This window comes from Scomber scombrus, chromosome 14, assembly GCF_963691925.1.
Source record: "Scomber scombrus chromosome 14, fScoSco1.1, whole genome shotgun sequence".
NCBI classification, from domain to species: Eukaryota; Metazoa; Chordata; class Actinopteri; order Scombriformes; family Scombridae; genus Scomber; species Scomber scombrus.
The window spans coordinates 10,264,324-10,289,592 of NC_084983.1; the positions used below are offsets into that span (position 1 = coordinate 10,264,324).

At 42.0% G+C, this 25,269-nt stretch overlaps 1 protein-coding gene across 2 annotated transcripts in view; it reads left to right on the top strand.

Annotated features, from left to right (window-relative positions):
- Window positions 1–1,104: 1,104 nt before the first annotated feature.
- The window catches only part of LOC133993758 (cell adhesion molecule DSCAML1-like), a 50,145-nt gene continuing 25,980 nt past the window's right edge, over window positions 1,105–25,269 (top strand). Inside the window, exons 1-4 of one of the 2 annotated variants that reach the window (XM_062432815.1) lie at window positions 1,105–1,263; window positions 1,299–1,569; window positions 9,946–10,266; window positions 12,778–12,924. In XM_062432815.1, the coding sequence (XP_062288799.1) occupies window positions 1,314–1,569; window positions 9,946–10,266; window positions 12,778–12,924 (724 nt within the window). In that variant the 5' untranslated portion in view covers window positions 1,105–1,263; window positions 1,299–1,313. Of the gene's footprint in view, window positions 1,264–1,298; window positions 1,570–9,945; window positions 10,267–12,777; window positions 12,925–25,269 lie in introns of those variants that run through there. The other variant, XM_062432816.1, reaches the window with a different exon arrangement.

Below are 25,269 nucleotides of genomic sequence, written 5' to 3' on the forward strand. Positions count from 1 at the left end.
ATACACACACCTAGGTTTTTTTTTAACCGTTTTTATTGATTACTGTTGATGCTTGTATGGGAAAACGTTTACTTTCATACGATTTTAAGCAGTATTTCACTGATGAACAAGGTAATATTAAGGTTAAATATTAAAGTAGTTGCACGGCTTAATGTACAGTTAATTAATTACATAAATCCACAATCATTCCCACAACTCCAGTGTTAATTGTTTCAATTCTGATAGGCCTAGTGGTCTGAAAAACTGTGATTCAGTCCATATGTTGCCGGCCTCAGGGCCTTTTGTGTGGAGCGTTAATGTAGTGTAATTTGAAGCATATACATGTTAAAACGTGTGTACTAAAAGGTTAAAACAACTTATTGCTACTCTTAATAATAATACTTCATTTTTTATTGAAGACGCACCGGTGGCAGACAAATTGCAACGCATCTTCTGTTTTCTGTGACTGTGGAGGCACTTCTGTAAATGTAACTTATCAATCAGCCAACTTTTAAATCCGAATTACACTGAATGAACTTAAATACCTTCGCACAATCATGTTATTTGTTCTGCCTGTCTGTGGCCGGAGGTTTGCGCAGGGCAGTTAGATATGAAGCGTCTGGTGCAGCATACAGTAGGATCACTTTCCAGATCCACCACCTGCATCACAGTCACTTTAAATATTCGATGAACTGGGAGTGTCCTGCCTGCCACTTACCGTCCTCCATTAATTTATGTTTATGCAGTGGAGCTTTTCACATCTGGCGCAGCACAGAACGGAGTGTATCAGGGAATAGCCGTGTGGAAAGTTGCTCAGTATTCTTTAAGGCTTCACTGAAACATACTATTATTGTTTTATTTACCTGCTGTGTTTTGTGCTTGATGTGTGGAAGTGTCGTGCCCCACACCCCGCTACTCTCTTTCTCTCTCCTCCTCTCTATCTGCAGTGCATTTCTGTGCGCAAACGTCTAGGCACGTCTCATGGCTCCGAAAGACAAAGAAAAACAGTTGTACTCTGTGCAGTAGCTCCACGTCCCTGTGATTAATGCCCAAACTCAGAGTAAAAGACATTACTACATTTTTAGAGTCTTCACGACAAGCTTGAGCGGCTTTTGTAGGTCTATATTGCGCAAAGATACGCGGTCATCTGGGGCGCACAGGTGGGTGCGCTCTCCATGGTGCCATGAGATCAGTCTGCGCAGTTCCACCTCTCACACAAACTGGCAATTTGGACACAATTGGACCAAAATCCACTGTTCAGCATATGAACCCCTCTGCTTTGCGGTGACCCATCGTTCCGCGGTGTTTGATTAGTGTAGGGAGGATGGATTTGTATGCACGGTAGTCTTGGGAGGAGAGGAGGGGACATGGGCGGGGCTGAGGCTCCTCTCATTTCCCCTCCATGCTTAGCGGGGCAGCAGGGCTGGAGAGACCTCCGGGGAGCACAGTCGCCAGTCCAGCACGGAGACCCACCTGGCCAAAAAACCGCGCCTCACACTTGCCAGGATTGCCAAATATTCCTGAAAAATATACCTGCTATTTATGGCATGTGGCTTGTAACTTTACTCCTGCTGTACTCTCTCCAAGAAGGTAAGAGGGAAAAGGCTTTTAAAATGACATCCTTTGCTCTCTGTGCTTATGTCTTACTGTTTTTTAAGTTGAATGAAAAGTGATAATTAATCGAAGCTGACACTAATTTGTCTCTGTGAATGATCAGGGTGGCTTGTGCTTTGATGTATCCTTGCATGCCTTGTCATTAGGAATTTAGTGGAAATTATTCTTTAAATCCAAATTCATAAAACCTCTGCAGTTGAACAGGTAGAAATATTGTGAAAGTAGAGGTGTAAAGTGATTTTTCTGCCTGACTTGTGTGGTTTGATGCTGCGGCCCTTAATGCCTCGGATGGTGCTGATAGCACGGATTGTTTTCGCATTACCAACTCCAGTTATGAATATGTAAAATGGCTGAATAGGGAGAATGAGGTGCAAATACAGAGGGAGGGTGAGAGAGAGAAATGAAAACATATGAAACGTGCAGTTATATAAATTGATTTACAAAATAAGAACAAATTCACTCAAAATGCACCACTCCTGTAAAGTTGTTAGGGGTATACTTGTGATTTTTGATGTTTAGATTGCTCTCATTGTGTAGCCTTTGCTAATTGCAGCTGTTTTGATGGACTATTTTGCACAAGCGCTGCTCTCCACCGAGATGCTTTCATTTTTTAGGATGAGATTTTAAGGGGTTTTAATTCTTTTTATTTTGTCTGTGTGCTGACAAATTGTTGTAATTTTAAATTGGTTGACCAATAAAAGGCCTTTTTTCTCCCACATCGGCCTTATTAGTTTAATAGGTCTACACCCACATAAGGGCCATAATTAGTGTATTCACATTTGTCCTCCTTATTGCTCTTTTCATTTTTTTCTTTTGTTTAATTTAATTTATAAATACAAAAGGCGGTCTATTTGTTTAAATTGATTTTTTTCTTTCTTTTTCTTTGTTGTTCAATATATGCAGCAAATCTCTGACCCTATTGCAAAGTTGATCTTCTGCTATTACAGTGCATTATAATAATCCTGGACAAATCTGCGTCGAAAATAACACAAATTCAAAACTATCTCCACATGAGAGCATTTTCTAGGCCTTTGTGTCGCCTGCCTGTTTGGAGCCATGTTTACATATTGTTTCGTCTTCATTAGCACAGGCCCTGTAAACTGCAAATTTATTTATCCAAAAAACTGTGGGATATGATCCCTTCAGTGGATGTGGGACTCTGGCTGCTGTCGTTGCAAACAGACTGCAGTTGATGAAAACTGGCTATTAATTCAATTTTAATTTCTGGCATTTACTCACATTAAATATCGGCGAATATAATTTGGCAATTAGCCACATACAGTATATGCTGCCCTGTTTGTTGTGTATGTTGTGTTTTATTCAACTCCTAAATTCACTGTATTTGTTAAATATTTGCTTTTGGTTTATATCAATTATTCAGCTGAAACGCTGTCACTTCAGAGTCTCTCTGTGTTCTGCGCAATCATATTAATATGCGCAAATTTATTTCACCAAATGAGAAACTCCAGGGGCGTGGGTGCAGATTATAGACTTGCCCGGTCATGTTCCTCACTAATAGCGCACCTGGACCCCGCGGACGTGTCCGCGCGCGTGCCGGCGCGTGCTCCGCTGCTGGTGTGTCTGTGTGCTTGGTGGCGCGCGCAGAGAAGGGGAAGTGGCGGGGACACCCCTTTTGGTTTTTCTGTAAAATGTTGGACACTTTGGATGTTATTTATGCAGAAGCTGAATTAAGTTCCCTTGTCTGTTTATTCACAAGACTTCACTCCAAAAAATACAAACTAAATGATTACAACACTAATACAATTGTTGTTTATTAATACAATTAATGTTTAGCATGCAATCCGGGTAATTAACGGATCTTTTGAAAATTGCTTGAAGGATAATAACAGTTACCCTATTAGGGCACAATGCCTGTAATTTTTCAGCAATTTGAAGTATTACACCCAATTAAAGGAGGCTTTTATCGGGATTTTTAATTGGTTATTTGAAAACAAAAATGTGTTTTTGTCTTTTTACTATAATTCTATTTGTGTTCAAATTCACAGATTGTATTTATTATAAATGTGGATTAATTAGCTGCAAATAAAAATCTAATGTAATACATACAGGCCTGTTTTAGGCCTGTTTTGAAGCTCGGTTTAAAACGATCAGTTGAATCAGTTAAATGAACAAAATACATTTGTGCAGCAATTTGAAGAAGCAATAAGGTGATCCCTCACCCTGGCACACTCTTGTCCTCTCCAGTGCTCACCCCCTAGAAATAGAAATATGCAAAAATCCCCCTCCCTCCTCAGTGCAATTCCCTGTGCTGTCTTTGCAAGGCTGCACAATTAAAGCTGCAATCTGAGCTATAGGCACCACTCAATGACAGAGCTGTGTGGTCCACAGGGGTGCCAATCATTACTCAGGCAGGGCGCAGGTCTTCATTTTTTGCCAGCTCAAACCTAGCATTATTTAATTTTACATTTATAAATGCAAAACCAACCATATTAAAGGCGATTTAAAGCAGACATGGAAAGCTTATAGTGGGATTTCGGTCTTTTGTCCTACAATATATGATTGTGATTTATTTTAAATAGAATAAATGTACTCCAACAAATATTTTTGAATTATATAAAAAAAAATCTTATGAACTGATTGTTCCTGGACATTTTTAAAATGACATGTCAAGGTCTGATGTTTCATCAATCAACCTGATTTACATCCCCTACACTTTTAGCTCCCAAAACTGGCTGTTGCTGTGCTGCTGTTATAATTCAGCAGCACAAATGTCATTTATCCTTCACAAACTAACAAATAAAAAATATCTGCAGTCAAATTTTAATCAGTGTTGATGCCAAATGGTGGGTAAAGTGTGCTGGTGTGAGACTGTCAGCAGGGAAACGGAGCTCATTGCACTTCCCAGCTCACCAATTGGATGTCACAGCTCTGTCACTAGCATCCCTTCTCTCCCATTCGTCCAAAAATATATTACAAATCCCGACGAGATTACGAATAAGAACTAATCATTTAAAAACAACAACAAAAAAAGATGGAAATGAACACCACCGACAGCAAAAAATGATTTTTTTTTTCCCCAGCAAGAAATCTGTGTAACAACACACTGATGCTAAATTGAGCCAGACCCCCTCCAAATTTTATTGGATGCTGGGGCTGCACATTTTCGGAAGGAGGGTGCATTCAGCAAATGTCAAATCTCTGAAGCAAGTAGTTGTTTTTGTTGGATCTCTCTCTATCTATCTCCATCTCTCTCTCCATCTCTCCCTCCCTCCATCGCTTCCTCTCGCAGTAACTCCCCTCCCTCTCTCTCCCTCATCACTAGGCAGAATTAAAGGTTGGGGGAGGGGCAGTTTATGCAGACTGTGCTGGGACTTGTGATCCACAGATTTGATATTCACATTAAGAGAGAAACTGGCTGCTTTGATGTGAGGGGGAGCAGGTCCCAGGGGACTGCTGAAGTAGCACACTTTTTTTTTTTTTTTACTGACACAGCACAGGCCACGGGGGGTTGGTGGTGGGTGGGGTGGGTAGCAGATTGTTGGGGACAGGGTGTACAGAAAGACAGTGGGTGGGGAGCGGTGATACCCCTTCGTTGATTAGATGTAACCCCAACAACCTTCCCCCTACTTCTCCACCCACCAACCACCTACTTATGCCAGACCCCTGAGGATTATCCATAAGCTTACACCTATCTTTATCTCCCCGCAGCCCACCAATATTCAATTCACACCCCTTCTTACAGTGCGTCTCTTCCCACTCCTTCCTCTGCTGCTTTATGTTTCAACACACTGCTTCAATCCTCATGCCCCCTTATCAAAATCTCAACTTTGGAAGTCTCTCCCAAAAACACCTGAAGGATGAGAGATGGAGACATGGCAGGCCAGGAAGAAAGCGAAGTGCAAGACACTTACAATCTGTTTGGAAATGAAGCTGTTTCCAAAATAGAAAGCGCTCAAGGAGAGAGGGGAGAGATAGAAGGCGTTTTTGACAGATCACTCAGCTGATGTGCATGTTGTGTCTCTACTTTCTACTTTTGACCTTAACGAAATGCAGCGATTCCTGTCATTAAATCGGATAAAGATGACACGCTGTTAAGAAAAGTAGAAGAAGAGGAAGAACATGTGGTGGTATTATGCCTCTGGTTGGGCACAGGGAGCACTGGGTGTGAGAAACACTGGAGGTTCTGGGGTTTGTTTACCTCCTCATCACAATACAGTTCTGAGTGTTGTGTGTATGTGTGTGTGTGTGTGTGTGTGTGTGTACACCCCCCGTGCACACTCACATCCTGGAGAGGCGTAGATCGGCTGCATTATGCATGATGAAACCTTGCATAGGTTATGACTTCTGCCTCTCTGACATACATATTCATGCATGGCTCTCTAGCAGGATGTATAAAATAGTGGCTGCAGCTCTGACAGCCTAAGCTTTAGCTCCAGCGGTGCCGTCAGTGCTCCAACACCTTCCAGTGAGGGTTGGGTTTCCTCTCCTGCTCTGTGTCTGAACTAGGTTGATGAAGCCTCCTGGGTGCAGGTGAGCTGCAGCAGCAACGCAGGAACCCCCACAGCTTTGGTCAATACTGTGATCAGCATGCAGACTGTCCACACGCTGCTAGGGTCAGATCCTCGCAGACATGCACAACTGAGAAAAGTGGTGCCACCGAAATGGACAGGGGCATGGGATACTGATGTCTCACATCGTTAAAGCCCACTTGAAGGTTTTTTTGTATTTCTAATAGTTAATACTTTCTTTAATATTTCTTAAACAAAGGATTTTGCTATCTGGAAGAATTTTAACTTGAATTTATTAAAAAATACATCATGCTCAATGGCATGGTTTAATTGAATAATGGAATTTAGCCTTAAATTACTGTTAAAGTGGTCTGTTTGGTACGGCCTCTAAACTTAACTATGACCATCTAATGTGCAGACACCTGGGAAATAGTTCCTCATTCTATTGTACTTGTGGTCATAATGGCATAATGGCTCAATTTGGATGCGGTGGTGTGTGTGTGTGAGAGGTGGCAGGTTTGACATTGAATTAGCTGAGGATCAAGCAGTCAGAGGTAGCTCTGCTGTCATAATACTTCCCACTGAGGATAAGTTGTTCTAATGTACATCTGCGTGTTAGGCTGAGTGCAGCTGACCCGGCATTAATTTGACACCCCTGACAAAGACATTAAAGTACATTTCCATTTGGATTTAGCCATGAGAAAGATGTGCTGACCATGGCACCTCAGTTGTTTACTCCACTTTCCGTACAAATGGCATTTTGTTTTCTTGCCTCACAAGCTGTCTATGCAGGTTGGCTCAGGTGGTGTGTGATGTTTCTGTTGGTTTTAAATGGGGTGGAAACTCTGCCAGGTCGTCACCAAACAGGATTATTGAGTTTATGAGTTCACCCAATGTGATGCACTAATGACACTGTGCCTGACCATAACTAACTTAAACAGCAGTCTTTCATCCAATCACTGACCTGCTCTGACACCGCTGGCGTGTCAGTCATTGACACACAATTCTCTTTATGCTGTATGAACACTATTTGCACACTTCTTTTTGTATAGGCAGCTCACTGCTCCGTTTTCACCTTTATGCCATTTAAAATACATTTGAGCAGCTTTTTTTTGCAACATGCAAATATGTGAAACAATGTGGCAAAATTTGGTGTTTGGTGACTTAAAGTTTCTAAATTTAGATTGTTCAGCAGGTCACTGTTGTTAGGTTAAATTGTTGCATTGTTTTTTATTCAGTCACAGCTTTCAAGTGCTAGTGCCACCATGGCAACCCACTCTGTCTCCTCCCAGTGTGACGGAGCGCCGAGAGCTGCTTTTGGAGTGTGTGTGTGTGTGTGTGTGTGTGTGTGTGTGTGTGTGTGTGTGTGTGTGTGTGTGTGTGTGTGTGTGTGTGAGAATGTGTTTATGTGTTTATGTGTGTATGCATGCGCGTGTGTGTGTTGGGCGAGGGCATGCGTGGTTCGCCTGGTTTTGACAGACTCTGAGTGGTGGGAGTTTGCTCTGATCCCCTTTTCTATTCCACTTCCCGCTTCATCAGTTCCCAGTGCTCCCCAGCCCCCCAGTGTCCAAGCCCCCAGGCCATATAATCTACTGTTGGAGAGGTCCCCCCCCCTCCCCCTCCCGAGCTCTCAGGGTGACCCCCTCACTCCTCCACTTTAGTCCTGTCCCCCCATTGGGAGATTATAGATATTGCAATCTTTAATATGGGCTTTATGCTCAGGGGCCATTATCAGTAATCTGCAGAGGGGAGGGAGTCTGACCTGGTTTTTTCAGCCCACCATCGGACTGCCAGACACATTTCATATACCATCTGTAACATGCTGCCCAGCTTTATCAATCTCTAGTCCAGCACTGGCACTTCTTTGAAAAGAAGCTGGAATTATTGACTGACCCCCCTGGGATGGAAGAGATAGCTGCATCTTTCTTCGATCTGGTGCACTGAGCTTAGTGCCAGCACAGTGCGAGTGTTGATGGTGATGATTGATTCTGCCAGATTTTTACATCATTTCTACATCACTTATAGCTTAAAGTTCCTCTTCATTTAAGTTGCATGTGCGGGACAGCCTTGTAAACACAGATTTATGCTAAGTCCACATACAAAGTCTAAATGTGTGTACGAGCTGATAAAGAAATGCACCGGACAGTCCGATGTATTTACTTTCTTATGTTTTGGTGCTTCAGAGGGGCTCCATGCTCTTAGAGTCATATTTGAGAATACCTTATAACTTGAAGGCAAGGATGTTTCCCAGTTTCTCCAGTTCAGTTTCCTCAACTTTATAGGATGATTAGGACCATCATTTATTTAGGTAGTTAATAGTGACAAATAAATCAAGTATTGAAAGTTATATTCACAGAAGGAGAAGATGTGTGTGCCACTGTGACAGAAAACATGATGGTGTTTTAGTACATTGAGTATAGGAACAGTTGTGATTGGTGTACATACTGTATGTTACCTGCAGTACTGTTATGTAAAGTGAGCTTAACAATCAGCAGTCTTTAACCCATTAGGTTATCCAGTTTGCCATGCAACATTTTGTGCTGAATTGTAACTTTTTTTAATACAGATTTTCACAAAATGTTTCGGAATAGAAGAAATTATGAGATCTGTTTTGTAACCGTTGCACAAACTGTTAATGAAACGAATGATTGCATACACATAGAACAAAATAATCCAGTTTTATATCATAACTGTTGATTATGTCAGCATCAGAAAGCATGTCATCAGTAAGTATAAAAGCACAAAGAGCATCTCATGTCACTGCAAAACAACAAAAACCTATTATGACCACCAAAACACCTGAAGCTTTGTCTGTGAAATGTTTTCAGACAGCCTCTAAAGTCAGTGATGACATTTACATAATTGTAAATGTAATTTAATCTGTAAAATCTTAATCTAAATGTTATAGCTTCTGCCACTGAATAATTACATTTATTTAGATCATTTTATGTTTATGTATCAAATGTTTAAAAGGCAAAGTCAATCAATTTTGATTTTTTTAAAAACAAAACAACAACAACAATTAAAAACACAGTTATGATTTAACTACCACAGTATGTTGAGTGCTAATTTCATCCAATTTGGATTAAAGTCCTCATTCTCTCAGTATGTTAGTATCTTCCATGATGTTTTAAAGTCTTTCTGTGCTGCACTGAACATTATCAGGGGTGAACATGTGGTGGGATGTGTATGTATTAGATGACATAATTGAGAGTCAGAGGTGGTTAACGTCCACATCTGTCTGTCAGCAGTGTCCCCCCACTCATTTCTCCTCTAATCTTTTCCATTATGACCCCAAATTTCAGAAACTCTCCTCCTCCTCCTTCTCCTTTCTCCCCTCTCACTCTCCTTTCTCTGCTGGAGCTGTATGTGTTTAATCTGAGTGCCAATGAAGAACATTCCTGTATATGTGTGTCTATAAGTGTGTGCGTGCATGCATGTGTGTGTGTGTGTTAAATATGTAAGGAGATTAAATAGACTTAAATCTCTGCGTCTGGCATAGAAATTCCAATCACATAACCTATCAGTGTGTTCCCTCCCTATCTCTCTCTCTCTCTCTCTTTGTTTGTGTATGTGTGCACACACTGTACAGAGGTAACAGGCTCCTCCCCCAATGAGCCACCTAAACCACCACAAGCTTTAGCCCAAATCCCTGGCTTTTTGCATCACATGACTGATGTTTGCAGCTGGACATTTGACATACATTTGTTATGATTATTTTGCAACAGATTTGAAGGACATTCCCACTGTCCATCTTTCGCCCATCGATGTGACGCCAAGTTCTTTGGCTCAATAGCAATGTTAGCGTACATTCATACAAATATAACATAACAGGTGTTTTCTGACCTTTAGTGATATTGTGTTGTCTGTTTTATCCCTGCAGTACACAGTGAGGATGTGGGCTCTACCAGGCTGTACTTTGTGAATGCCTCCCTGCAGAGGGTAACCTACTCCAGCTCGGTGGGGGTGTCCCTGCCCTGTCCAGCAGGCGGCACCCCCAGTGCCATACTACGCTGGTACCTGGCAACCGGCGACGACATCTACGACGTGCCCCACATCCGCCATGTGCACGCCAATGGCACCCTGCAACTTTACCCCTTCTCGCCCTCCGCTTACAACAGCTACATCCACGACAACGACTACTTCTGCACTGCTGAAAACCAGGCGGGCAAGATCCGTAGCCCCAACATCCGCATCAAAGCTGGTGAGTTGGTTAGACAGTGTGGGAAGGGAATGAGTCTTAGAGCAAAGAATGACTGAAGATCTGAGACATGAAGGTAGAAAAGGGGGATCATGGAGCAAATCGTCAAAAGAAGACTCAACATCGATGAAGAACAGAGCAAAAAGAGACAGTTCTGAAAGCATAAAGTAGAGCAGATGTGATTGGCAGCTGCAAAAAGCCCAACCCACACATCACACACAGAATCACCTGCCTTAAAATAGCCCATCTCGACCTGAACACAGATTGACCTAGAACATAGTCTACAGAGAGAACATCTGCATCACATACTACACCAGGCCTCGGCCTTCTCTCACACCTATTTGACTGAGCTTGTGATGAACCACTGCACTCAACACCGACATAACCCCTTTAACTCCGTCTACGACATGGCAGCACACCATCTGGAAGGATGAAATCCAAAACACAGCCCCTACAGTACTTAAAGTTAAGTAGCAACTCCACTGTGATTTTTAGATGATATAACCCAATTCAGATTACAGGAGGAGGAGAAAGTGTGACAATAGATTATATCACATAACTGATATTATCCTTGTTGACAGTCCTTTACTTTATAAAAGGTCAGTAGAACAAAGGCCGCCAGGAACTTGACAGCCACTTGGATTTTTTGTCAAACAATGACTTTTAAAGGTTTTCAAGGTGTGAGAAGTAATTTAACACCATTTTTATAGACATATATGCTAACCTAATAATGAATTTATTTTATAAACTAATACTTTTTGATTATACTGTTAGTGTACATACAAAAATATCTCGTTTTGGAGCTGGAAGTAAAATTCATTATTTACAGGAGTCAGTTAGAATAAATAATCAATCAATAAACACTAGCAGAGATTGGAACTTGTCTATTTTTGGAAAATTTGACCAGAAGCTGCCTCTGTTGCCATCTTATTCTCTCATCTGTCCTCCTTCTCCTCCCTGCTCCCTCGTTCTTCAAACTGTCCTCTTGTGCCAGACTAAATATAGCAACAGCACACTTCTTTAATTATCTCTCATTAACAATCCTAATTGGTGCTTTCCATTGATTAGACAGTGTGAGGCTGCTTTAATAAGCCAGACCTCATCTAAAGTAAAATAGTACGTCTGGGGGTTTGGGTTTATCCAGCTCTAGAGCAAGCACAGATACATGAAGAAGAAACTGAAGCGAACAGTTACATCAAGCAAAGCTGCAGCTGGATGATAGTTACACTATTGCATCTATTGTCCCCCCCCCCCTTCACCATCATTCATTCAGGCCAGTCAGTCCCTCCCCCTTCCCTCCTGCCGTCAACATCTGTTTTCATATTCTGCCTCCCAACACCGACCTGAACTAATACTCATATTCATTCTAATACTAATACTAGCGCCAAGTTGAGGATTTGAGCCAGGACCCTGAGCTGCATGCCAGCCGGTTGCTGCCTTCATTCCCACATGACCCAAAAGCCTGGCCTCAGGAGACAAGGGATTAGCATGAACCAAACATCCTGCAGCCAGCGGCCTCTGTCGGGCCCCGGTAGCTGTGGTGCACAAGGAGTGGTCAGACGGGACGTGGATGTATTGTATTTTTTGGGGTTCAGATTTGTGAAGTGGGTTTTTATTTGAATCACCTTTACTGCATGGTTGCTAACAACAACGGTCCAAATGTTGAAGCGCATTCACGTCATAGTTGGCTCATTCTGTAGTATTTTAAGAGAACTCAACAGATCTGTTTTATTCTACTCATCTGTTTGAAGAAAATGTAAATTTCTGTGCACTTGCATGTGTTTCCCTCCTGCAGCAGGAATGTATGCATGCTGTCATCGTGTCTGTTACCAGGGAAGGGATTCCAAACCAGTTTCTTAGCAACCTTCGGATACATCCTAGCTTTCATGTGATTTTGCTAATGAGTCCCTGCTCATTCAACAGAGTGTGAAATATTGCATGAACCTGCATAAACTGAAGCAACCAATAACCCTGTAGTTTACTTTGAATGCGCTGCTCCCTGTTGTATCCTTATCATGTTCTGTACAAAAACAGTAGATCAATGCCTCATGATGATGTCATGCCAAAGCTAGAAAATAATTTCCATGATTATCCTGCTTAATGGCGGCTTGCGCCATTTGTGGTGAAAGCAGAGGCAGGATTAGAAGAGTTCAAACAATACACAAGAGTAGGCCAATAATTTCCATTGAATAAATGTGGAGTGCTGTGGTAACGGATGAAAGGGTGTTTTTTCTCTGGAGTGTTAATGTGTTGTTTTTGATGATGTAAACATGGATAGATTATTGTTTTTGCCAGAGCGGGATTAAAACTGGACTCCTACCAGACCGCACACACACATTCTGGATAGATGACGGGAGATGTTTTGTGTACATTGGCAATAAAGTTGACCTTTTTCATGATTTAAACAACACAATCTTGAAATGTGTTTGTGTCATAATGCTTCAATTATTCAGTGGTAAGAAAAATAATTTCACCTGAGACATCGGCAACTTCACCGTTATGTGTTTTGTGTAGTTTTCAGGGAGCCCTACACCGTGCGGGTGGCAGACCAGCGCTCGATGCGGGGCAACGTAGCTGTGTTCAAGTGCCTCATCCCCGCTGCCGTGCAGGAGTACGTCAGCGTTGTGTCCTGGGAGAGAGACACTGTTTCCATCGTCCCAGGTAAGACATCACATGAATGAATTTGGAGCATCATGGGGTGGGCTGGTTGATTGACGTTTTAGGATTTGGGTATGTCTTTATCTTCTTTGTATTTGTGTGTGTGTGTGTGTGTGTGTGTGTGTGTGTGTGTGTCTGTGTATGGTTGATGCACCGCTCTGCTCTATGTTTGACCGAACTCTTAACTCATGTCTTCTGTCTGCTCACTGTTCTGGATCACTGATCTGGTCCCCCTCCTCCTCCCCCTCCTCTTTCCTTCCTGCTCGAATGACCTCCCTCCCTCACTCCACTCCGTCTTCCTCCTCTTTTCTTAGACATTTCCTTATCTGCTATCAATACTTTTACATTTCATCAAGCACATTTTTTTCTCCTTAATGTCAAACCCTGACTTTAATTGGGATTGACACTACGTCGCATGACTATTTCACAGTTCTCCTCATCAGATCTATTTCCCTCCTCTCCCTGCTTGTCTTTCCACCATGTCCTTGAAGAACATGGTCACAATTAGAGACACTGGATGTCAATAGTAGTGTGCCCTCACATTCATCTTCATTAACCTCATTTGTGTGTGTGATTGTGTGTGTGTGTCTGCGTGTGTGTGTGCGTGTGTAACAGAGAGAGAAAGAAAAATATAGTTTATAGCTTGTATGTGTATTGTCGAGCTGTTTGTAAATGCATTATGTGTATTTAATCATGTGATTATATATGGTATTATTGGTGTGTTCTTTCACAATTTGTACATTCAAAATGCTTGAAATAACAATGCAGGAAAGAGGGATGAGAGATAGAGGGGAAAACGAACCAAAGGAGGAGAAGCAAGGAGGGTAGTAGGGCAAGAATGGCCTCAGGTCCTGGCAGATGGCGTTTTATATTATATGTATGCAAAACACACGGAGACTGTGTCAAACATACATGCACCAAGGTTGCAGTAGTTTGTTGTTTTCGGACATTTCAGGGTTTAAAAAAAAAAAAAATGTTAGTGTTCATGTAATTCAGTGCCTTACCGTTCTATGTGTTTTAGATACCAACATCGCTACTACAGTACAGAAACTATATATTTTGTGGGAATTATCAAAACATGCTTGTGTTACATTTTGTATCAAAATTCTGATATATTACATCCATTTTTAAAAATGTTGTCTTTCTGATCCATCAGTGCTCCATTTCAATTTTGGCTTTTACTAAAACACTCATAAAGTTCATTTTTTAAAGTATTATTCTTGCTATTTAAAAAAATCTAAATATATGTAAATTAAACTGACCAAAAGGGCAGTTTCTTGTGTCAAAGTATATGTTAGTGAATTATTCAATGAGATAGTACCATGAACACAGGTTAGGGTTAGGGTTATCTTTCTTGATTTGTTGTTACATTTAAAAATCAAGAGTCATTGTCTATTTACCTTTCCTCTGATTGGCTCATTGACTCGTTATGTCTTATCATGTTTGGTTCACAGTGGCAGGATGACTTCCCATCATTCCCAAACATCAACATTCTAGTTTTGATGTGCCAGCCCTCTGTGTTTATTTATGGTTTCTATGTATGGGGTGTTGCTGTGTATATGAGGCTGCTGTGTGTAATTAGGGGTATATAGGTCAGTTGATGAGCAGTGAGTGTGAGGATCAGATGTTGAACATGATGAGCTGCTCACTGAACTCAGCATTCGGCAGCAACACACACAAAACACAGCAAGCACGCTCCATGAGGTTGAATTCAACCTTGACCCCGACCTCCCTGCTAATCAACACTGTGACCTCATCATCCTTACAGCCAATCAACGCAGTCACCTACCAGCAGCAGAACTTCTCTGCGAAACGCCTGCACAACAATAACAGTCTGAATATTATAACTGCGCTCTCACATGAATGCACAAACGATACGCAAACGTGCACCCTAACCCTGACACATACAGTGAATATCCACATACAGCAGATAACGAGGTTATATAAACAGTTCAATGCAAAACATTATTGATGCTGATCTCCAGCTCCTCGGTTAACCACCTATCAAAAATAAACAGTCAAACTCTCTTTCTGGCTTCCTCTCCCCCCTTCTGGGCCAGCAAAGGAGTGTCTGAATAGGTCTAATGAAGATGTGAAAATTAAAATTGATTTTGTGACTGAAAGCTCTCTTCCCCCTCGAGTGGGTGGTCGCCTGTCATTCCCGTCATTCCCGTCATTGTTTCTTGTGCCCTCATGCTTAAGAAATAAAGACAGATTTTTTTAGTGGGTAAATCCATGTAGGTTTGTGTAAAGTTTCCCCACTTGCCTTTTTTTAATCAAAGATATTCAATCAATAATTTTCCTTATTCTTTTGTTGTTGTTTAGGGTCATGTGTGACTGGTGCGTATCCCAGTATGCACCGGGCAGAAAGCAGGAAAATACCCAGAGTTTTTCCTCAGTTGATCATTCTGCAAAGACACTTCTTTTACATGTCTTTTATTTGGTTCAGATCTCCATTAGCTGTCTCCGTGGTAACAAATACTCTGCCTGTGATGTTCAATAGTACTCTGTTCATAAAGAACTGTGAACAGCAACTCAAAGCATTGATTGTTGAATTTCAAAAGCAATATTTTGTTTCAGGGCGGGCCTTGTCACATCACAAACTTTTTTATGTATTGATTTTTTTATTTTTTTTTAACCATTCTTTTCTACTATGGGATGCATGAACAGGGTTTAATTTGTGTATAACAATGAAAAAGAAAAAACAAGACTGAGGCTGAATTCATCCCTGTGTCTCCTCCACTTTCTCCTTCTTTCTTTCTGTTCTCCCTTCTGTTCCTCTAAATACAGACTAAGAATACACAATTGAGCAGACTGCCCACTTTGGATTTAAAAATCTAAAGCATGTGCTTCGTTCTCACTTCCTACCTGTGCCTTTGCACGGAGTAATCTTTATATTCAGACTCTGATCAGCAGCACAATCACATACTGGTCTGAAGGTTGAGTTGATGACATAACACAACACGGCCATGCCCTCTGAACCCCAACAGGTTCAATTTTGTCAGACACACGTTCCCCATCTGGAGCCGTAGATGTGTGCGCTTATGTGCATGCATGTGTGTGTGTCCCCTTAGCTGCCCCACTTTCCTGTCCAGCCAGGACAGTGAGGGGGTTTAAGAGGGGAGGGGTGCAGGCAGACTGACCTATTTCCTTCTCTCTTCCCCGTCCCATACCGTCCCTGTAGTTAAGGCTTGTGTGTGTGTGTGTGTGTGTGTGTGTGTGTGTGCGTGTGTGTGACCCTCATGAGACAATGGAGGCCTGCTAGTCTGAGCGGTGATCTGAAGGAGGAGAGCTGGAGCGGAGACAGAAAGATGAAGGGTTTGTGGACAGGAATAAAAACAACACTGGGACACAGAGAGGGTTCAGCTTGCAGATTGAAGCCGTCAGTCTAACCAGCAGAAAGCTAATGAGTGGCTCCGATGAATAGAGACTGGACCAGCAGATGGCTGAGGCCACATGGTGGTCCACAGAAGATGCCCAACTATGCTCCATCTAATCCACCTGCCACACAGTTTGGTCTTGTTTACGTATTTGTAAAGTAATTTGATACACATGGTGCTAAAATCCAGGAAAATGTAATAATAGATGGTAAAAAAATTACATAGTTGAGAATATGACACTCAAACAGTAATAGTTCAGTTACTCGTCTCTAAATAGTCTTTTTTCTTTCTTTGTACTTTTTCCCCCCTCATTTTCTTATCTGATCACTCTTTAAACCGCCACTCATTCTCCTGCTCCCTCTGGGTCAAATTATCCAAGATTCAGAGATGTTTTTTATTCATATCGGTTGCAAAACAGACACTTTTTGTTAAAGGAAAGGTGTATTTTAATTACATCGGCCTAGTTTCGCTCCTGTTGTCAAAGTAAGGTTGGATTTAGCTGTGTTAGTCCGTCGGTGTGTGAATGCTGTGTTTTCAGGTCTTAATGTGAGCTTGGATCATAATGGGTGTCACCGGGTGGTGAGGTCACTTACAGGCTACATTACTGATCAATCCTTTGCCCCTGGGGTGTCTACTGGAAGTCAGGCACCACACACACACACACACACACACACACACACACACACACACACACACACACACACACACACACACACACACACACACACACACACACACACACCACACACACACAGAGAGAGAGAGACAGAGTACCACAGGGGTTAATTGGATACACTTGGAAAATTACAGTTGGGTTCATCAACTTTTGAGATTACCAAGTTGCAGTAACTAATCCAAAAAAAAAAGAAAAAAGTTATACACTAAAGAGGGAAAAAAGACACTAGAACTTGATAGCAACACTTTGAAGAAGGATTCTGAAACATTCAAAGCTGTACATCTATATCTACGTATATATATAGATATGGATATGTATCGTATATGGTTACATACTGCAGCTTCTTCTCAGTAATTGAAAAGATAATGTCATAAGGCTCCACACAGGTGCAGTGCGGAGAGAGGTGACAGAGGCAGAGGGACCTCATGGAGAGCAGGGGTGTGTGAGGACATGGTTGTCTGTTTGTAAATCTGTGCTTGTGCACTCAGAGCAGGAATACATTAATAGATACACTTGTCTGGGACACCGCAGACTCTTGTAAACACCGGTCTGACACACTCACGCACAAATTCACCTCTAGAAAGAGCAAATGTACAAGCTTGCCCCCAACACACACACACACACACACACACACACACACACACACACACACACACACACACACACACACACACACACACACACACACACACACTCCTCTCGAAAGAAACACAATAAAGCCATTTTCAGATTTAGCATGAACCTGCCTGAATACGGAGCGCTCATTAAACATTAACTCAGGATACATTAAGGCTGCACTGCGCTCCGCTCTGTTGTGCTCAGACGGCCTGGGTGCAGGACGTGGTGTGACAGAGGAGGTCGGGGAGCACGTGGCGTCCCCAGGGCTCATGGAACATAACCCCATCGAGTGTCGCCGCCCCCCACCCTTTACTGGTCTCACACCACCCCTCCCTCACCCATCTCTTCTCTGCTCCTGCCTCTGTCCCATGTGGCACACAGCAGGACATTGGAGTATATTTATTTTTGACCTCTTAAATCAAGTTTCTAATGCAAATAAATCAGTCAGTAACAATCGTGCAGTTTGCTCACCTCTGTCTGTGCTCCTTTTACTTTCTCTGGATATTTTTGCCCCTCTCACATTTGCCCCAGTATGCTGTGAGCGACCGAGAGCAGGGCAGGAACAGATGGGGCGCTGGCAGCCATCTTTTACTCAGTTAGGTTGAGTAGGCATGTGGTGGGTGTGTTAATTAGCAGAAATAAGTGTGTGTGTGTGTGTGTGCGTGTTGTCTGTGTGTGCAATCGGCACAATAGGCATAATTATCTCTGCTTGAGAGGCCCAGTTACGGGGGGGTAGCGTAGAGGCGGAGTTCAACAATGGCCCAACCATGGGCTTTGTGTGTACAGAGCAGAGGGCTGACAAGTGTCGGCTATTATTGACTATTTACACACTACTACACACGCCCGCTCACGTGCACTTAACACAGACATGTACACACTCTTATCGCCACCGCCATCTCTTTCCCCTGCCTTTTTCTCTTTGTGTCTCTATCACACACACTCTAGCACAGAAGTACATGCGCACACTCAGAGACTAACACACACATGCTGTATGAGCATGTTTACAGTGCACCAGTGTATCAGTGTCAATCAGTGTAAGAGAGAGAGATGGGAAAGCCCCTGCGAGCACATCACTCTGACAGAAATCTGGCCACTATCTCACCCTCCAAGCCAGACTGTGTGAGAAAACTGAGAGAGAGTTGGCGAAGTCTGGTTTTGATTAACAAATTTCCAATCATGTGTCTTAAAAGATAATTACAGTTTATGAAAAACTGGAGTCTTATTTTCACAGCTCTTGCCATCATTTTTATTGGTTATGATAACACTGTAGTCGCCACATTAATTCCCAAGATCTGAGTAAAAAAAATCCAGTGGATTAGTGTAATTCACATGGAACTCCCCCCCCCCCTTTCTTGTCCTTTTTTATTATCATTGTTATATTATTGTGGAAATCTTCAGGATTTGTTGAGTTTTCATTTTACTCACATTTCAATTTTCGTAGACAGTGGCTACAACAAACAACTAGAAGCTCAACCAACCAAAAAGCAAAAAGCACAGTATCTTAAACTGGTCATACTATAGTTAAACATGTTAGAAGTGAGAGAAAATGAGAAAGATGATGTATAAATAAAAAATATTGTTACATAATTATCAATATAGTGGGATTATTAGTTTTAAAGTCATTTAATCCGGTCCAACTCCAGCAGGATTTTTCATTTTAGTATTTTATCAGATAAGAGTAACAAAATAATATCTCCTCTCTGGCTCTGTAAAAGATAGTGGTTAATCTGCACTTCACATTGCCCAAGTCTTCCCCTCTAACACACACTTGCAGTTGTTAAGGAAAGTGAAAGCTGGAAGGCTTGTGTGAAGGCTTAGAGAAAGAGAGTGGAGGGTTTATGTGGCATGGATTGGGTTAAGAAATAGGATTTGAGTAAAGAGGTTTTTACCCCTTTTCTCCCGCTTTCTTCCACTCTTTTGTTTAGTCTAGAGAAAGAAGGATTAGTGCAGGGAGATTACAGCAGGCTCTACTAAGAAATTGTATTTAAGGAAATGCTTATTTACTCAACGGCTCGCTGCAGTGGCAACAAGTTTGGTCCTGATTTGCTCCCTCCATCTTTGTGCGGCTCATTCCTGTCTTCTCCTTAGTAATTTTCTCTCTAATCTTCATAACATTTCTTAATTTAATGGTTTAAATTGACACCATTTTGGCAATGGTTAATACTCATTGTTACCTGCATTTTAAAGTATTTCATCATATTGTTTCCCGGTATAATATAAGGAAATTAAGGGAAATAAAAAGGTGGTGTATGCCAAAATCAGGTGTAATTAATCCACAGTCCACAATAGAAAAATTCCACACTGTGATTTATTTTGTGATAGATTTCACATTTTAGTGGCACTGATGGAGAGATTTCTTTTTTACGGTGTTACTGTGAATGCATCTGGTTGTCTGGAGACTGACAGCAGACATGATCAGGGATCAAATGGGATCCCTGGTGGTCATCCAAGTGCCATGTTCCTACATGACCTCTCAATCAGACCTATTGATCCGCCTCACTATTAGCTGTCCAAACACACATAAAGGCCAGATCAACACTGCAGGCCTTGATTGACTGCGGTGGGCGGGAAGGTGAAGGAGGTGAGCCGATCTAAAACGCTGCTCTGGGGCTAGAAATTTGTCTGAGGAAAAATGGTGCAACATTTCTCTGCTGTTGTTTTCTGGTGCGATGGATTAGTATGTATATAGAAAATATCATGTGTAAGCAAGTCAATAATTCAACATTGTTACTCTCTCTGTTTCTCTCTACAGTGACACAGTACTTAAATTCATGATTCAGTGTCCAGCACAGACTCTAGAGATAGATACAGAGCAAATTGTAGTCAGTCTGACCAAAAAAGGATTTGTTTCACTCTAAAATTAAAATTCAATAATGTGCAGGTGAAATTCACCTGCAGGACAGTGGGGTGGTCTCCTGTAAAGAGTGACATTGTCTACATTAATGTCCAGTGTATGTATATTCAGTAGATAATGTGATCAGATGATACTGTATCTAGTTACAGAGCACTATGCACACTTTGCCAGGTTTGTAAAGGTACCCATTGTTTATGGGATTTGTTTTTAGAAGGCCACATTGTAATCAGATACATTAATCAACCTTCATCCCAAGATGATGGCAAGATGAGTTGATGAGAAGTGAGGAAACATATTTGAGATTTTACCCCTAAAATAAGAGATCCAGCAGGCTGGAGAACAGTGGAGATGTATCCTCTCATTATCAATAACCAAGTGGGCTGGAGCCTATCCCAGTATAACCTGCACTGGAAACCAGTCTGGCATAAATTAAAAACATACTGTATACAGTAGTGAAGGAACACACCTACAAGCAATATAGGGTCTCCAAATCACCTAATCTGCATGTTTTTGGACCTGAATCAGGGTGTCTTCCCATTTGGCTGATGTGATGCAGATGCAAACTTTACCCAGTGAATGTTGTGCAGAGGCCAGTGGGTGATTTACTTTCAAACCATATTACTGCCTCTAAAGAGCACCAAAGAGGATTTTACACAGCACTTTCTCCTGGCTGCTGATGATAATGATTTTGATGTGGACGATCATTTCTGTTATTTGACTCTGATAAAAGTGAGATTGTGATATTTGATACTTTGATTCTGAGTGTATTTATAGTCGTTTGGCTTCCAGTTGGGGATTTCAACTGTTCCTTTTGGAAAGACTGTAAATGTGTGTGTGTGTGTGTGTGTGTGTGTGTGTGTACGTGTGTGTATGTGTGTTTGAGTGAAAGATGCGGTGTACTCCAGCTTAGCCCATGGCCCGGGGCAGTGAGCTGCATTAGCAGCACTGTGAGCTGCCTGGTCCCTCCCTATTAGAGTGCTGGTGGCAGAGGAGTGTCATTGCCCAGCATGGAGAGAGATAGAGAGCGAGAGAAAGGGCTTAACTGCTGCACAAACACACACACCACACAAACACACACGCGCGCATACGATGGCCGACACACACCATATATCCAGCTCTGTCTCTTATCTGTGGTTAAATCATAACAAGGTGGAGGGGCGAGAGCTCAGCCGCTGGATGTTTACTTTTCACTCAGTGACATCTTCTTTAAGAACAGAGCGACTTCAGTGTTTAAGCCTTAGTCCACATGCAATTAAAAGTTCAATAGGAGTCAATGAGATATCCAGTTGAGGGTAGGTGTTTGGACCATAGTTATACACTTTTTGTATAGTGTGGTGCATATGTGTGTGTGTGTGTGTGTGTGTGTGTGTGTGTGTGTGTGTGTGTGTGTGTGTGTGTGTGTGTGTGTTGTTTCTCTCTCCTGGGACTCTCATTATCACCGCTGTCCCAGATGTCACCAAGCACATAAAACACACGTCATGAATAATGGAGTCCTATTTCTACATCTCTCACCATTTCTCTCCTATCCTCCCACCCTCTTTCCCCTCCATCCCTCGTTTCCTCTGATGCCTCTACTGATGCTTAATCTCCTCAGCGCTCCCTCTATCTGAGATGGTCCATTTAGCTTTATGCAGCATCGTCTGCCTGTCTGGTTTGGACGGGTTTATGGGGGGGAACATGGCGTCTCTGCAGTGTGTTGCGTTGAGTTATATGTACGCAAACAACGTCTTTTGCATACGAACTGTTTTTATGTCTGTCCCCTACTGTCCGCTCAGCCTCTCCACAGGCCGCCCCCACCCCAACACCTCTCCGCATCATCCCCTCCCCCAGTGTTTACTGTTTAAAGTCACACAGGGCAAATTGGGACAGAGCAGCCAGTGGAGCAGAAGAGACGTGGTCCCATCGCAGTGGAAACTGGACTCTGCTCCGTCTGTCTGCTCTGCCGCTCTCCCTTGCCTCTCCTCAACCTCCACCTTTGTCTGCTCCTCACCTTAGTCTCCCCCCCCCCCCCCCCACAACTTTCCAGCGTCCCCTTTACTCACGGTGAGTCGGTGTACAGCACAACACAGCGGGAAAGGGCCAGGCAGAGAGGGCATGATTGAAAGATGAGGTAAGCAGTCAGAATTGGTTAGGAAAGAGGACAGCAGTTAGGATTAGACAGTGAAGCGTGGCTTTTTAATGAAAACATGACAAAGCCGCGGCTTCTTCTTCTCCTTCTGCCCCTGCAACGTCCTGCGTCTCGCCCCCTTCAAGAAGAAGAGAAGAGGGGGAAAGAGAGAATTGAGCACTGAGATTCAGAATATTGCTCATGCAGTGTAGCCTGAACTGGCAGCGTGACTCGTGCTCCGTCTGAACAGTTCGGTCGTGTTAACAAAGTCTCTTTTATGGAGGAGATGCAGAGGGGTGGGCTCCCATTGCACAATTAGTTGTTGCACATCAGTTGTGCCAATAAAACCTGCTTTGAATGTGAATTGAAAGGAGTTAAGAGGGTGCCATTCATAGATCTTAAGTAAGTGTTCAGCAGAATAAAAGCCAGGAAAGTGTATATATTTAATTGGCTGACACCTGCTTCTACTTGGGCTTTTAATGTACACAGCGGAGAGAGCAACGGGAGGGTGGAGTGGGCGCTCGCTTTGAATACAGATGCAACACCCCTTTTTTTTGCATAAAGGTTTGAAAGGAGGGGAGCACACAGACATGGACTGTTATCTCCTCCACAGTTTTCCTCTCTGTTCTCCATCTTTCCCTTTTTGGTTTTCTCCTCTACCGTCTTTTCCTTCTGCCTCCACTCATTCTAAATCAAGTCTCAGTCCGGCAGTGCAGATTTTTTTGCTTTAACACATTCCTCTGCTGCAAAACTGGACCTCTGCCATTCACTGACTCCACAGTGCTAATTTTATAGCATAGTTTATTGTTTTTCGTTCCAGCAGGGAAATATTTTTTGTCCTATTTTAAGCCTGGTTGGTTGAGTGTGTGTGTGTGTGTGTGTGTGTGTGTGTGTGTGTGTGTGTGTGTGTGTGTGTGTGTGTGTGTGTGTGTGTGTGTGTGTGCATAGCATGTCTGCATTTGTGAGCACCGCAGAGAATATCTCCGGAATACGCTGCTTTTTTTTTCTTTCTTCTTCTTTCTGTGACAGTCACAAGTCTTTGATCCGTCCCTCCTCCCCTCTCTCTTCTCACCTTCTTTCAAATTCCTCTCTGCAACTTGCCGTTGAGAGCAAGAGTAAGGCAGACATACAGAATGCAATTTCAACGTCAAAATCAGAGTATCGCCCCATTTTATTAAAAACTTGAAACATTCAGAGGGACATAATCTTCATTTTGTTAGCCAAATTACAGCATGTTAACTAAACTTTCATGTTCATGTTCATTTGTGTTCTTGCACTCATGCATGTATCAGTGTTTTGGGAATATTTGGATCTCAAACCAGGTTGTCAAAATGCTTGTCCGCCACCAAGTTTACATCAATTAACTGCTCTGCTTATGAAATACATAAATAAAACATAGCCTTTTAAAAAAAAAAAAATCATTAAAGTTACATCTACAAAAATGTCTCACTTTACTTTACTCCTCTTTTGAAGGTTTACTGGTGAAAATAAACCAGTTTACTGAGGAGGAATTGTTGACAGCAATGAATGTTTAGAACAACTGCACATAGTTTTTATTTTTTTAAATTGCTTAGTAGGGCTACAAAATCACCACATTGCTTATTTTTTGCTCTTCATATTGTATCAGTTTCAAAGGCAGACATATGCTATGTGTAATAAAATATGGGATGTTTATCACCTCATATTAAAGCCTCAGGTGATATGTAGGTATTTCAGTAACATGTCACTATAGTGATACCTCAGAAATTGACAGTGAAAACAACTTTCCATTTTTTCCTTGACCTTGAAACATGTATGAAAATGTATAATTAATCTGCAGCTGGGTTTTAATGCAGGAAAATAAAACCTTTAGATAATCTTTTAAATGAGTCTTTAATGTCGATTTCCTTCCAAGCTGCTGACTTTAGATCACAACTCTATAAAGGATAAACATATTACACTGTAGGCATCAATCTGACGAATTACAATATAGTCAGTTTGTGGAGGAGGGAAACATCTGACCCTCAGTTGTTTTGGCACATTTTCTCCTTGTGCTAACTTCTAGTCATCATAACAAGCAGAGAAAATACACTAACCTTCATTTAACTGGGAAACCCCTTCAAGGCAAGGAACCACTGCCTTTGACCATCACCAGTGTTGAGTAAGATGAAGACTCCAGGGATCGGATTGTAGTGATCTGCCAGAAGGAAAACAGGGATGCGAGTTCGATAGCTCATTAGCCTTTTCCAAACTGATTAGATATGGGGTCCATACTGGGAACTCCCACAGGAATACCAGTATTTTTACTTAAAGCTATAACTGCTGCATGTTCATTTTCACACACAAGAAAAACTGTTTTTCGTACAGGTTGTCATTCCTGCTAAGAGATTAAAAAGGTTGCCTCCTAAAATAGACAAGTCCTGATACTGTGGAAATTCGCCCATCTAAAGCATGTAGGTCAGATTCACTTCCAAGAGCTAAATTAGTTTCCTGTTGAGAGTAGAGAAGTTAGTTTCAGACCAGCACATAAAACTGCTAATGACCAGGCCCCAAGTATTTTTTTAAACTACTTTCTGAAAGGAGGTGAGACTCACAGCCTCATTTAGACATCTAACACAGCTGATCGTATTCCTGAAGGTTTAAAAGCTAAATAAATTCAATGTAATGTCCTTATTTAAAGGTACTAAACCTTTGAAACCAGCAAAGCACCAGAATGAGCAAACCTATGTTGTAG